At 43.6% G+C, this 14688-nt stretch overlaps 1 protein-coding gene across 1 annotated transcript in view; it reads left to right on the top strand.

The window, feature by feature from the left end:
• Positions 1-14688, top strand: part of plxdc2b (plexin domain containing 2b) — a 59522-nt gene that overhangs the window by 33075 nt on the left and 11759 nt on the right. Inside the window, exons 3-9 of the mRNA XM_061804557.1 lie at positions 1089-1235; positions 2953-3022; positions 9984-10106; positions 11820-11938; positions 12087-12186; positions 14021-14116; positions 14204-14285. Coding sequence (XP_061660541.1) covers positions 1089-1235; positions 2953-3022; positions 9984-10106; positions 11820-11938; positions 12087-12186; positions 14021-14116; positions 14204-14285 — 737 coding nt within the window. The remainder of the gene's footprint in view (positions 1-1088; positions 1236-2952; positions 3023-9983; positions 10107-11819; positions 11939-12086; positions 12187-14020; positions 14117-14203; positions 14286-14688) is intronic.

Raw genomic sequence — 14688 nt, 5'->3', positions numbered from 1 at the left:
CTAAAGCTCAGAGATAGACACCTGGTGACTTGTCCCCCTTGAGAGCCAGGGGCGATTGGTGGGAGGGGCCTGTCATCCAGCTGGGTCGGTTGACAAGTTTCCCCACGTGAAATTGCATTCTGGACTTAAATGTTCTACGGTGGGGACTGTGTGACATCAGCAAGTCTACGTGTAAGTTTCTGGGCTGCATGCTCCAGTGTAAGTGTGCTCATTGTGTTTGTGTTACTGCTCTCTAGGCATTCATTAAATGGCAGAAATGTGCGACGGCCCTCCTTTCCCATATGGCAGGGGATTACTTTGAGTAATTATATTGGAAAACCCCCAAAAATGACTGCTATAAACTGTAGCACTCCGGTTGAAGGCAAAGATTCATGCAACAAAAACACACAGGCAGACACGTTTCCACTGAAAACACAAACAATGAACCACGATATCGCGGGGGGGGATATTGATCAGAAAATTGTGCTATTTGCTAAAACGAATTTGTGTGGCCAACAAAATGCAGCCCTGTTTACCTTTTTTTCTGATACCAAGGGCAATTCTGTATGATAGTGCCTCTACATGATTGTGTTTCAGACTCTGGGCATCATGTAAAAGCGAGTCTGGATCGTCATCCAGGCTAGCTAGGAGGATCTTCGGCTATTATGTAAATTACCAACAGTGAGGTGGAAGTACAGAACTGATCCCTCACAGACACATTTCCCGAAAAATAGTAAAATATTTGCTTGGTGATTTAATTTCTACATCAAGAGTGGGCGCCCCACAGATACCATTAATTTAAGTTACTAAAAAGTCAAATTTCCACATCACGTTCCCTTTAACGAGACAGATAGACAACCCATAATTGTGTATAATTTATATGATAGCAAAGTTCGACCACTCGCCATAAACCTAAAATCGCAACTTTGAGTCCACCATCTGGCGCTCCTCCAACAGATGTGGGGATCTAAACCACTTGATACACAGATTCCATTCCAATGACAAATACAACAAATTAAATTGCAGGACACTGTACATTTTTAATCGGGTATTTATACTGCATACACAAGCAGAGTCCTCAACTTGTGTTGTTTCTCTCCCACACGCAGGAGGACACAGATCACAACTACTACACATCCAAAATTTATAGCCCGGCCGAGCCAGCAAGCAAGAGTTTGTGGGTAAACATTGAACAGATGGACAAGGAGAAAGTGAAGATTCACGGGATTCTGTCCAACACGCACAGACAAGCGGCGGTAAGTCCACAACCGAAGGAGGATTTGTCAAATGAACAAGTCACGTGTTTTATCGTTTTTCCTGCATTTGCATGTTTGGTTTTGATATTATCGAGATTCCGACAGAAATGTTTGGGTCATGGACGGGGGTGGGGGGGGGGGGCGTTTGAAGACATTTGGGCTTTGAGGAAAGTATCAATTAGTCAAAAAAGTAACAAACTAACCAATAGCTGGAAATAATCACGAGTTTGAGTCCTACTTTCCATCTGTGCCTCCAGTTAAACGATGATTTACGTTTATAAAATGAAAGGAGTCGTCATTAATGCAATTTGGTGTTTGTGGTGGAATGCTAAGATTAAATTACCCCGCAAAAATATCGATGGAAACTCGAGTCGCTCGCAAGCTGCCATGTGTAGTCAACTGAAAGGCAAAACTGCAGCCCGCATTTGCAGCAGCCTGTTAAAAAACACCTTGGAGAATAAGCCGATGCTGCTATAACATGTCGAAAGACAAAACGACACATTTCCATTACACGCTGTCCGGTGATATTAACGTAAAAAAAACCACGAAAACAGTTCTGCATTGTGCATTCTGCTCATTTTCCCCTCAACCGGTGATGGATTGAGCCTCACGTTGGTACAATGGGGCCCCTGCATTGAGCTGATTTTCTTCCCTGGAGCAAAGTGGGGTCTGACTTTGGCTTTTGTCCTGCGGGAAAATCGATAAGACCATCAGGCCCAGGTCCTGAGATGAAGTGAAACTATACGTGCCTCCATTCGGTAGCAGTGCTGCATTTCAAGTGAAGAGAGTTTCTTAGGCTGACTTTACGGGTCCGATTCCAAATTCACGCCTTCATCTATTTCGCTGGGCATTTCACTTGACACACATTGTCCCCCTTCAAGCCATGTCGACACTGACAGAACACACGAAAGCTTGAAACTGCACACACAATAATTAACTTCACAAGTGTTGTGACAACAAGGGAGTAAAAAATAATACATAAATAATACAAATACACTGGTCTCTTGAGATACGATTGATCTGAGCAGAGATTTGGGCGTTGTACGGAGGGAGGGAACTCAACATACTTCACGACAAGCAGCAGTTTGGCAAACAATTCTTGAAAAAAATGAGCATTCAAGCTCTTTATTGTCACTCAGAGTTTAAGTTTAGTGTCATAAACGGGAAAAAAAGAATTACAAATTGTGTTTTTAAAACAACCATTCCGGTTGTCTTAATGCTAACAAATGCCACGGACGGGCTAACAGATGCTATGCATGCTGATCTTATAATGCTTTAAGCAGCAGATACATGAGCAGAATCGGAGTATCACACAGGCAGACACACAAATACTTCAGTGTGGTCAGAACGAAATAAACACACCGAAAAGCACACTATAGTCAACTATACATCGCGCTGAGCTAGACTGGGCTGACTCTCTTTTTTTCCCCATGTATTCATTCAAATTTTTAGGGCAGATGCGGTGCGTCTGCCTCACCAATCAATGCTTCAATCATCTCATTGATGAGTGTATTTGATTTGCTATTTTCCACTCACGCACTTTGGAAGAGGCCTGAATCTGATCTGAAGATATTGAATTCTACGCATTTTCTTCCATTTATGCTGCCATGACTCATATTATACAAAGATCAGATTTGAGTCAGCCTTAAAGATAAAAACATCAACCCCATCGCTCAAGATATGACCTTTAATGCCTCGTCGTCTTCTTCCCTCGCAGAGAGTCAATCTGTCCTTCGATTTCCCTTTTTACGGACATTTTCTGCGCGAGATCACCGTGGCAACTGGCGGTAAGTCAACACGACTTAGTAGTTCACTTTTAAATGTTATTGGATATGCTGTCTATGCTACCAGGCGGCACGCAGACACATTTTACTGCGCTGTGGTCTGGCAGAGGAATGTGGTCGGGATTCGTAAACAGCCGAGGCATTTCTGAAATGTACGATGCGTATGCGTGTACCATTATTGTGCTTTATAAAAGTCTGGATGCGGTACGGCAACATCACGGCCCCAAAGCACTGAAAAGCATCCAGCACCAAAGGCGTTTCTGACAGGGTGCGACGTAAATCTTCGAAGATTTGGACCTGAAAAAGCTCATCAGCAGCAGCTCCAAGTAGTCGTTCTGAAACGTGGCCATTTGCCGTTCTCACCTCAGCGGGAACGTCTGCTCGGAAAAGAGGGTAGGAAAACAACACCCCCGCCCGTCTATGTGCTAAAGTGAACAAGGGGAGAAAACAAGCAATGGGCTTGGACTGGAAACAAGCGTGGGTCTGCCAAGCGGCTTCGTAGTTCTTGATAAGGCGACTACGGTATCAGAAGACGGGTGTGTATTTGTCTAAGGGGAAGGGTTGTCAAGGATGTAATGAGAATTGTCCCCCCCCCCCCCCCCTCTGTTGATATACACTTTGAAAACGCCGGATTACTTACTAAACCAGTAGTTGTCAGTCAATTTATAAAGAATTCAACATATTGTATTTTTTCTCCAAATATTAAAAGCAGACACCCCTGACTTCAGTCACTTTAGCTTTCAAGTAGCAGACTTGTGCTCCCGACACCTGCCACACTGATAACACTAGCCCACAATTTTGTACATAGTAGCCTGATGATATTTTCTACCAAATGAAGGTATGATGAAAAATCTTTTCATCAGGCAGTTTAAGGTGACAAATTTATTTATATGGACCCGGTGATTTGCTTGCAACACTAATGTTGATAAGTGCTCTAAAAAAACGGGAGGATGGACTGATAAGCACTCAGTGTAACTGCCACGTTTGGAAAAAAAATATATATATATTTGAATATATATTATTCAGGCATCAACTTCAACTCTTAAATAGCAGAACTCCCCTGCGATCCTGACTAGACTCTGGAGCTTCGAGTATAAACAACCAGTACCAACTTGGCATACTCGTAACACAAATGCACATAGTAGCCGGATAGAAAGATTTTTAATCAAATTTTGTTACATATTCATACAAATGGTTTGTATATGCACCTAGTCTAGAATGCGCCCTGGCATTTTGAGTTTACAATATTCACAAGCCTTCAACCTTTTGGATGTCTTTTGGTCAACTCAAACACTTTTATTCCGATGCTTAAAACCTGCCATTCTTGCTCAAGGTTCCAGACCAAGCCCTGTCTACTACTTGAGGGCTGAACACCTGCAGTTTTCTCTCAACTGCACGAATGAGCGGCCACAGACTGAGATTGTGGCTTTCTCCAACGATCTCTTTTTAAGTCAGTCGTGATCTATCACTTTAACATACGTCCTTGATACCAATTCACACTTTTCTATTGATCAGTGCTTTGGCAGCAACAATCGCAAATAGGTCAAGATACATTCCACAGAAAAAAAAAAAAATGATAGCTTAATTCGTGAATACTGAACCTCGAATTATTGGTGGTTCAATGTACTTTAGCTCGTGTCCAAATTTCTTACCAGATAGCCGGGGGATGCAAAGAGGACAGATATGAGGCGTAACAACTGCAAAGAGGTTACAAAACAGGACAGCACGGAGCCAAAATTCAGGACGTGTAAAGAGAGACGAATAATTCTCCCCTCGATAAGCTGCGTTTTGCACCCGCCGTCCATGAGTTTTTGGGAACATCCAAAGAAAACATCACGCAGGAATTAGTGGGCCTGCTCGACTGGCGCTTCACTTTATTTGTGTTTAGACAGGCTCTTTTTTGTTCCTCTCTGCCGAGCCGCCTGTTTTGGTTTGGCCTCGATCCTCTCCATCGATCACATCTGCTCCGGGTCGCCGGACAGCGATCGCACGCGTTTCCAAGAGTTTTTGTTTACTCTGGCTGTCTTTTAATACTAATTGATGGGAGAACCACACGGTCAGTTCATTAAGTGCTTCCCAGAGGACGTGTGCAAACATCCGTAACTGATGGACCACATTCAGTTGACCATAATAATAATTAGAGCCAAGAAGAACTCATCACCTTGTAGACCTTCATATAATCACTGTGGCGCTTATCATCCATCCATTATGAGGTCAGTGCAAAGTAACACTACATGAACAAATGTTTTGGGGCATAGCTATAAGGTCAACCAATGCTCAAAGAAAGATCTTTGCCACAGCTCTTTAAAAACTAAAATATATTATGTGAATTCCGCAGCAACTCGTATCTTGAAAAACTCGTTAAATTAGGTCACTCTTGGGTCGAGATGAAGAAACGGGTCCGAGTAGGTTGAAACAGTTGGGGGAAGGTGTCTGGTGTGTTATGTGACCCAAGAGTCTCTGCTAGGATGAAGGGAAAAGTCTATAAAACAGTGGCGAGGCCGGCCATGATGTACAGATTAGAGACGGTGGCACTGAATATACAACAGGAAGCAGAACTGGAGGTAGCAGAAATGAAGATGTTGAGGTTCTCGCTCGGAGTGAACAGGTTGGATAGGGATAGAAATGAGCTCATTAGAGGGACAGCCAAAGTTGGATGTTTTGGAGTCAAGGTTCGAGAGAGCAGACTTGGATGGTTTGGACATGTCCAGAGGCGAGAGAGAGTGAGTATATTGGTAGAAGGGTGCTGAGGATGGAGCTGGCAGGCAAAAGAGCAACAGAGAGGAAGACCAGACCAAAGAAAAGGTGGATGGATGTGGTGAGGGAAGACATGACGGCAGTTGGGGTTAGAGAGGAAGTTGCCGGAGATGGGGTAAAATGGAAAAAGATGACACGCTGTGGCGACCCCTAACGGGACAAGCCGAAAGGAAAAGAAGAAGACGACTCTGGTTGAGGTACCACTGCATTTATTTACATTCTTGTGCATAATGTGAGTTTCAGTGGGTCAAATGTGGGAATCAACATTTGAATTAGCTTTGAGATTCTTAATTCCACTTCAAAATGGAAAATGTTGAGATATTCCTGAAATGGAAAGAGCACACACCACACTAATTCATGATGATGGAGGGTGTTTGGGCCATATGTGTGTAATCTTCCATTTCATTCTTGTTGCCGTATTGGCTAATCGTGTATCTGCTACATAAATTTACTATACACGACTACCAAAGAGTGGGCTACTGAGTTCCCAAAATTTATGGAGAAGACGACAAGAATAAATATATACAGGGTGGTGACAGAGAGGACAGATGCTAAGCTGAGACGGAAGGAAGGAAGGAAGGAAGGAAGTGAGGAGTCAAAGCCTGAGAGGGCCTGCAGGCGGACGATAGCTGCCTCCACCTCCTCATCCTCACTCTCCACCTTCCACCTCTGTCTGGGAGAAGGCTTTATCGGCTCCCCCACCACCCAAGCGCTTTTTTTTTTTTTTTTTTTCAAGACGCATGCTTGACATCACCATTGGGGGAAAAAACAGCAAGCAGTGATCATCATAAGAGATGCGTGGGATTTTTTTTTTTTTTTTTTTTTTTTTAAGTTATTCCACTCAGATGGAACAGAGCATCTCCGGAATATTTGGCCAAGAGTCATCTTTGAGGGGTCTTTGATGTGATAATAGCTGGCTGGGCGGTTGTGGTTTTCGCCGTCGATACTCGAGCGGAAAATTGCCACGCTGCCTCGCCTTGTGTCTCCTAACGCCTCAGCCCCCCCCCCCCCAAGACACTTTGCACACACAAATTTAGGAGCTGGTTACACCAATTTTAATTGAAAAATGGTCGATAACTGTTTCAATCCGACAGATCCTTTAAAGCAGGTTCCCAACCGATTGTGCGCCAAAGCGTTTATTTTATATTCTTTCATAATCTCACAGCATGCACCAAACAGTGTTATAAAAATTAAAAAAAATAAGGGAAGAAAACAGCATTGCATTTGCAAAAAAAAAATGTTGAAACATATTACAACACAATGTGAAAAAATACGATGGCTTTGAAAAGTGTTACTACCGCACATATGCAGGATTCGTGTGTTGGCTGTGTGGCTTTAAGGGGCGTGGCCTAGTGAGTGAAGGCAAGAGTTGGAGTTGGTCCGTCTGTGTGGGAGCGTCCAGGTCACTGCTATCAAACATAAGGCTCGGGGGCCAGATCCAGCCTGCTGCACGATTGGATGTGGCCCGCGAAAGCAAATCACATGTATCAACTTCCGTGATTTTTGTTCAAATCTGTACCAAAATCTGCAATTGTCCTATCATAAATGATGACGAGAGATACCAAGCATTTTTGTGTTACCGAATGTCAACAGTAGTTGAGAGACGCATTACCCTTGATTTCTGATTCCAATGTCACAGTCATAATGGCCCTCTGACAGAAACCGTAACTACAATGTGGCCCGCGCTAAAGATGAGTTTGACACCCCTGGTCCAGGTGTTAGTTAGCTGTGGCCTAAGGTAGTAAGTGCCTTGCCAGTATTTTCGTTTTTACGCGTTACCCCCATTCAATTAACACCTGAAAACGTATTAGCGACCATCGCTTTCCTTGCCCACATGCGAGAGCATAACAATACCCCGATTGCTATTTTTGGAGAATGGATGGGTGGATAAACTGCAGTTGTGCCAGACCCGATGCGGATAAAAATCACACATCTTGTCGAATTTTATATAGCTTTGAGCTGTTTATACTGTCGAGGCGCTAACATTGGATTCGAAGCAAGTGAATGGAAATGTATCCTGCAAGTGGCATTTGGCTAAACTCTACCGACCTCCTAAATAACACATAGTTGTAATTATTACTGAGGTTCCTAACTGAATCCTGGTGTTTAAATCAGATTCTCGATTCCTCAAAATGTGCAGCTTTTGCAGTTTCTCCCGTGATTTATGCGCTGCTTTTTGGATAGAAACGCTCGAATGATCTCGCCGTCTGCTTTCATTTGCATTCAAGGAGCGGATTTCTTTTCCAGAAGCCGCATTTGTCGCTGTTCATTTGTGTGATTTGCAGAAACGTTAAATACCCAACTTTTTTGGGGAGGTGGTGGTGGCGGGGGTCAGAATACAAATGTCAGCAAGTCAGTCCACTTTGACAGTACTATATAAAGTCACATGGTCCACATCCTCACAGGCCCTCTCGCGTCCCCTGTGCTCAATATGGTCTTCTTTGCAGGGAGGTCTAACGGGAAAGATTGATTCCCCTCGTGGCATCTTCGACTCCCCCCGCTCGCTATGATAGATATGTATTTGTAGGTCGTCCCAGCTGCGTGACATGAAAGAATCATCTCCAGCTTTAGTCTCAATGAGTTTTCCCGCCCTACCGGTTTTCATCCACTAAATATGCATCATAGTCATAAAGGTATACTCTTTTTCCCAGCTGTGACACTTTATGCAGTGAACCACTATTCATCATGGGCATACATTCCAGACCCTGCGTCATAATAATATTATATTAATTATGATTAGTAATTGGCTGTGTACTTTAAACCCCTTAGAAACAACAATCACTTTGAAATCTGATGTACCTGTAGTGGAGGCGTAGTGGAAGACGGCGTTATTACAGTCTATTTGAACTTTACTTGAGCCCACTTGAAACCAAAAGTCTAGTGCGAGAGGTAAGGCCACTGGTGTCAAACCCGAGGCCTGGGGGCCAGATCCGACCCACCATATGATTTCATGTGGCCCGCGAAGCCAAATCTCCATTGTTTTTTCCAATTCCCATGATTCTTGTAAAAATCAGGACCAAAATTTCAAATTGTCGTGTATCATAAATGGTAAAGTTGATATATTAGATGCATTTTTATGTTATAAAATGTGAATGGTTGGAAAAAAATCATTACCCTTGATTTCTGATTCCAAAACTAGTTCATAAATTGATGATGTAAATATGATGAGACGAGTCAATATTTTTGTTTCACAGTTGTAAGGGCCCTCTACAACGTGGCCCGCGAGAAATAGGAGTTTTACACCCCTGGGCTAGACAGAGATCTGGTGCATACTCAAGACCAGGAGGTACACTTTGCTTGGAGAAGTGGCCTGGCATAATTGGACGTGCAACGTAGATGTCTGTTATCATCATGTGATCTGTCTTTCACAATTATTTATAATACGTGCCATTTTGTACAATAGAAATAAATAGAACAGAACAACTACAAATGATCTTCAGTCTCAAAAGTTTGGCATGGTTTGAAGAGCCAAGGGTGAGTAAACTGTTGTTGCTGTTTCATCAGTGCGAAATTCCGCATGCAGAGGTCGTTCCCCCTGTGATGAATAATGGGTTGTGCTGGAGTCCGTTAATAAGTATGTTTACAGGCCGCTAAGTGGTGCAGATCTGGTTTGTGTCGAGCCGGGGGCACGTGTGACGAGCGATCCATTTGTGCGTCGTTCTGCGGGCGCCGGAAAAGTTGCCGTGTGTTTGTTTTGCAGTGCGTTCATCTTCCCCGTGACCTAGTGGTGATATATGAGTCACTCGGCGTATATTTTCTCAAGGCCCCTTGTGATTCGCCCCTTCTGGTTCTGATAAAGGATGCTACCGCTAATTAAAACCATCACTAAAGCAGCCTGAAGCCACGCTCTCTGTGTTTTTAGGCACAAAACGTTTAAAACGAGGGACTCTTTCCAATGACGTTGGTTTTAGCGAGGGTGTAAACTTCTACAAAATATCCATCCATCCATCCATCCATTTTCTATACTGCCTGTGGTTATTCTTGTGAGCTGGACCTATCCCATCTGATTTTTAAGCTAGAGCGGGATACACCCTGGACTGGTCGCCAGCCGACTACAAGGCACATAAGTACGAACAACCTTTGGCACTCACTGCTCACGATCCTACAGATGGGCAATTTAGTCTTAAATCAACCTTACATGCATGTTTTTGGAATGTGGGAGTAAGCTGTCGTTTGGTTGGTACTAATTGTGTTTGATTTCCCTCAGGGTTCATTTACACAGGGGACGTGGTGCACCGGATGCTAACCGCAACGCAATACATTGCCCCTCTCATGGCCAACTTCGACCCGAGCGTGTCCAGAAACTCGACTGTCATCTACTTCGATAACGGTAATATTCTTTTTCTACTACGCTCCAGTTCTGTGATGATATCTACCCCCGTTGCAGAGTTCTGAGCAAAGCGTGCTTCTTTATGACAATGTGTAAAATCCTCTTGACCCCCTTAACGGTCCCATAAATTGTCACATCGCACTGAACGGATGCCGTCGGGTGGTTGATTATCCATCGTGAGTTATCATCTCATCAGCGTGCCGTCAATATGGAGGAAGAGTTATAAGGTATGTTAGCGAGAGGTCTGTAGTTTTTCCAGTTTGTTTTCGTGATCTTGGTAGTTAGTTTGTCCATCAGTTCTTGAGCTTGTCAGTTTGCTAGCGAGTTGGATGGTCACTTGGGAATTTTATCATGTAGTTAAATCGTACTTCAGCACGTCAATCCGTCGGTTTATGAAGTGTACGTGACAAATTCTAGCTGATGTATGGTAGGGTACATTGTGATTGTCTGCCGCCCATTTGTAGTTGCGATAAGGCTTGGGGTATCGCTACGAAGTCATTGAAATGATTTGTAAAAGAATCCTGAAGGAGAAAGTGAGAGCGGGATCTGTGTCTGCTTAGTAAGCTGATGTCATTTAAACACTAAATCCTTGGCCATGGATAATTTAACGAAAATGAGGTTGTGGTGGTGCAATTTGTAGTTTGTGGATTCACTTTTGTTTGGTTGGAGCTTGCACAGACTGCTGAGCCGATAAGTGGAACTAGAAACAAGGCCAACGTGCGCTTCCCGCTCTCGCCCTCCCCGACCCACTTTGCACAGTGGCCTATTCCCGCTGAACGGGACCTGGCCTTGATGTCGAGGTGAAAACCGACAGTCACATCGGAGCCCGGTTTTCATCCGATCTTGACTTCATCCTTCGGAACTCACAGCCTACCCTGTTTCCCACATGTAAATCATTACTGGTTTTATTGGGCCACTGCTCTCCAGAGCTATCAGAAGAAACCTTGCTTTTGCGTCACACAGAAGTTCTCCAGCGGTAGAAATTGCAGAATGTTGGCGAACTTTAGCGCCCATTCCTCGGCGCGAAGTGGCTGTCACATCAAACGGTTGGACAGAGTCTACAGTAAAATTAAACAGCGTACAAGATAATGCCTGAGGGGTCCGACTAAATCCATCATGAGCCTGCTGCTAATGGTTCTATTATTGGACTTTTCATTTACATGAACATTTATTATATCTCCCAGGTATTAATCTGAGAGGTTTGTTTGGTCGCGGGTATTCGTCTCCATGTTTCTTCCTTCATCCGGTAGCAGGTTAATCTGGATGTATGTCTGGAACTGGACCAGGATCGGACGGCAATTTTGTATCCATTTTTTATCCAGGGCCGATTCACTCAAACAATAAACTTCATTTCAAGATTTAGTCTCCTTGGAGGGTGGCGAAGGAGCGATTGGAAGTTCTGTTCTTGACATGAGAAAATTCACATTCAGTCATTCACAGCGCTGTCGTTCGGTCTGATTTCAAACTTGCCCGAGGTACATAATCCATCATCATAACCGCCCTGTCTTGATTCACTTTCCCCCAGCTCACTGTTTTTATTGCACTGGTGCTGGGATTTCATATCAGCTCACGTGATTTTTTACTTTTTTTTTTTTGGTCAATCAGCTCACACTTCCAGCAGAGGCTCGAGGTGTCTGCCAGGAAATATAAAAAGGATTGTTCCACTGCATGTGAATCTTACTAGCGCTGCATGTCTGCTATTGACCCCTGCAGGTACCGCTCTTGTGGTGCAGTGGGACCACGTTCACCTGCAGGACAACTACAACCTAGGCAGCTTCACGTTTCAGGCCACGCTGCACGACACTGGACGCATTGTCTTTGCTTACAAAGAGGTACATCCACTTATCTTTTGTCGTCCACTAAGACGACATTTGTCCACGTTCTCACAATAAGAAAACCGTACCCTGAAATCCGGTGCTTTCGTCTGCTTGGTCATGCAGTCACATTTTCCTTCCTTTTTTTTTTTTTTTTTTTTTTTAGATCCCGGTAGAACTGTCACAAATAAGCCCTGTCAACCACCCAGTGAAGGTGGGCCTCTCGGACGCTTTTGTGGTAGTCCACAAAATCCAGCAGATCCCCAGTAAGTATTCACTGGGAACGGGCAATCTACAAAATTTCCCTGATCAATTTATGCATTGTATGTCTTTCGTAATGTTGGCTTTAGGATTTGTCCCTGGATGCCACTCAACTATCCATCGCTGATGTTATGTTTTGTAATTCTATATACAGCACACTTGACAAAACTGCCGTAATTTCAAGCCTATAAGCCGCGACTTTTTTCCCCCCCACACGCTTTCAACCCTGCAGCTTATGCGGCGCTGCAGCTAATTTGTGCATTTTTTCTAACGATCGCAAGGGGGCACTCGAGACTGAGACCGGTGGAATATACGTGCCGAGGAAGTGACTTTTACTGGTGTTTTTTTTTTTTTTTTTTTTTTTGCCGACCCTGTTAGCGGTCCGCTGGCGTTTATTATGTTGCTGCCGCATCTCAGTGATTTTAGGTATGTTTTTTTTTAACCTGCCCAGTTAGTGCTGTGCTACCGTGTTGCTACTGTGTAGCTGCCGTGTCTGTTTTTTTTTTTTTTTTTTTTTGCAGTATGTTTTCTTTTTTTAACCACCCTGTTTGTGCTACCGTGATGTTGCTATGTTAAGCTAAGCTAAGGTATTAAAACTTTGAAAACTCTGTGTACAGTCTTTGCAAATATCTTTTGTTTCAATGCGGCCTTTACACAGGTGCGGCTTATGTATGTACCAAATGCTATTACCCTTACAAATGTACTTGGTGAGGCTTATAATGAGGTACGCTTTGTAGGCCGGAAATTATGGTAGTTTTAAAATGTCTAACTCTTGCACTGGATCTCATTAAAATGTGCCAGTTATCTATCACAGTCTGTCTCTGGTGACAAAAGAAACTAAACATGTCAATTAGTAGGGTTTATAGCCTCCTTTATTGGGTTTTCACCATATGGTTGCTAGGTGTTTGCAAAGCAGACTGACACAAAAAAAAAAATGGAATACCACACAATGTTTTTTTAGAAATCTATATATAAACACATACTAGACCTCATTTCAGCCATATCATCAAAGTGTTTTTCATCAAAATATTGACTGGAGTTATATAACCTTACTACTGTGCTAGCATAAATTGGTGACACGCTAGTACTACAGTGCGTTCTGATTTGGGTAGAAATTCGGACTAGGAACGGAATTCTTTTCTCCACCAAGGATCCCCAGGATTTAAATTTAGTGATGCCATATGATTGTCCACATGGCAATTTCTATACAGAACTTTGTGTTTCAAAGGGGGATGTCTTTGTATAACCCCGATGGCCATGGGGTCAAAATTCACTTTTATGCTGATAATCTGCTCGCAGTCTTAAAAACCGTTAGATTTCCACCTGCTTAGCCTCATCTTAATTCCTGATACTTCAATGTCATGAGAATCTGATTAAAAAAAAGGTTCTCTAGGGCTTTGTGGGTTAACATAAGGATCAATTCCATTCGTCTCCTCTTCCTCTCTCTGTGGAACATATATGGCAAGCGGGGGGTAGGGGGGGGGTGTCTCGTTATACACTATGCTGAGCGCGTGAGTTATTAGGGCCGCAGAGCAATGAGAGCCCGTGATGGATCGCGTGCATTCCTCCATCTTCGCCTGGCTTATGACTCCTCACTGTTAGCGCGAATGCCCGTCAACAGCCTCTGATTTATACGGCAGAAAATTGCCGCCTCCAGCTGGCGACATGCACAAACCGGGAGAAAAAGTAAAAAAAAAAGTAGGCCTCCCCATTTGACCTCATTCTGCCTCATGCTCTATTCCCCTTTCTTTGGGGGGCTGCGTGTCCCACTTATTTTTCATCAGCTTTTCCTCTCTCACTTCCTGCCTTGCCTTTTTTTTTTTTTCCCCAAAAATGTAGATGTAAGGCGGCGGACCATCTATGAGTACCACCGCGTGGAGCTGACCAAGACAAGGATCACCAACTCCTCTGCGGTGGAATTTACACCGTTGCCCAGTAAGAGACATTCACTGACCACTTGTTATGCTCCCTAATTTTATCTGTTCATGTCTTGGATTTGAGAGCATGTTTTCCCCTTTCCAGCGTGTCTCCAGTTCACAACCTGTGGAACGTGCATCTCCTCCCAGGTTAACTTCAACTGCAGCTGGTGCCATCGACTCAACAGGTTGGTGGGGCTACAAATGTCAAGTTTTGTCTGGGAAGTTGTAACATTTGCCTACTCTAAACCCTCACCTTAATACATAACTCTTTGCACCGAGCATTTAAACCAGCGCTAACGTTACTATCAAACGTGTCTGTTTGAAAGATGATCGAGAAATATGCCATTAAAAATCTGCGGGAAATTCTGGTCCTTGAACTTTATTTAGGCATTATGAAGACATAGTGGTAATATTTTCTGCCTCACAGTTCTGTGGTCGGGCATGGCTTTTCTCCAGCTGCTCCCATCTTCCAAAAACGTACCATATATATTAGGTTAATGGAAAATTCTCAATTGTCCGTTGTTTTTTTGGTTTTTTTTTTTTTTTTAAATGTGCCTGGCTATCGGCTGATGATCAGTCCACGACCTT

The sequence above is a fragment of the Syngnathoides biaculeatus genome, chromosome 19 (genome assembly GCF_019802595.1).
Source record: "Syngnathoides biaculeatus isolate LvHL_M chromosome 19, ASM1980259v1, whole genome shotgun sequence".
Taxonomy (NCBI): domain Eukaryota; kingdom Metazoa; phylum Chordata; class Actinopteri; order Syngnathiformes; family Syngnathidae; genus Syngnathoides; species Syngnathoides biaculeatus.
This window is presented reverse-complemented; position numbering and strand designations above follow the sequence as displayed.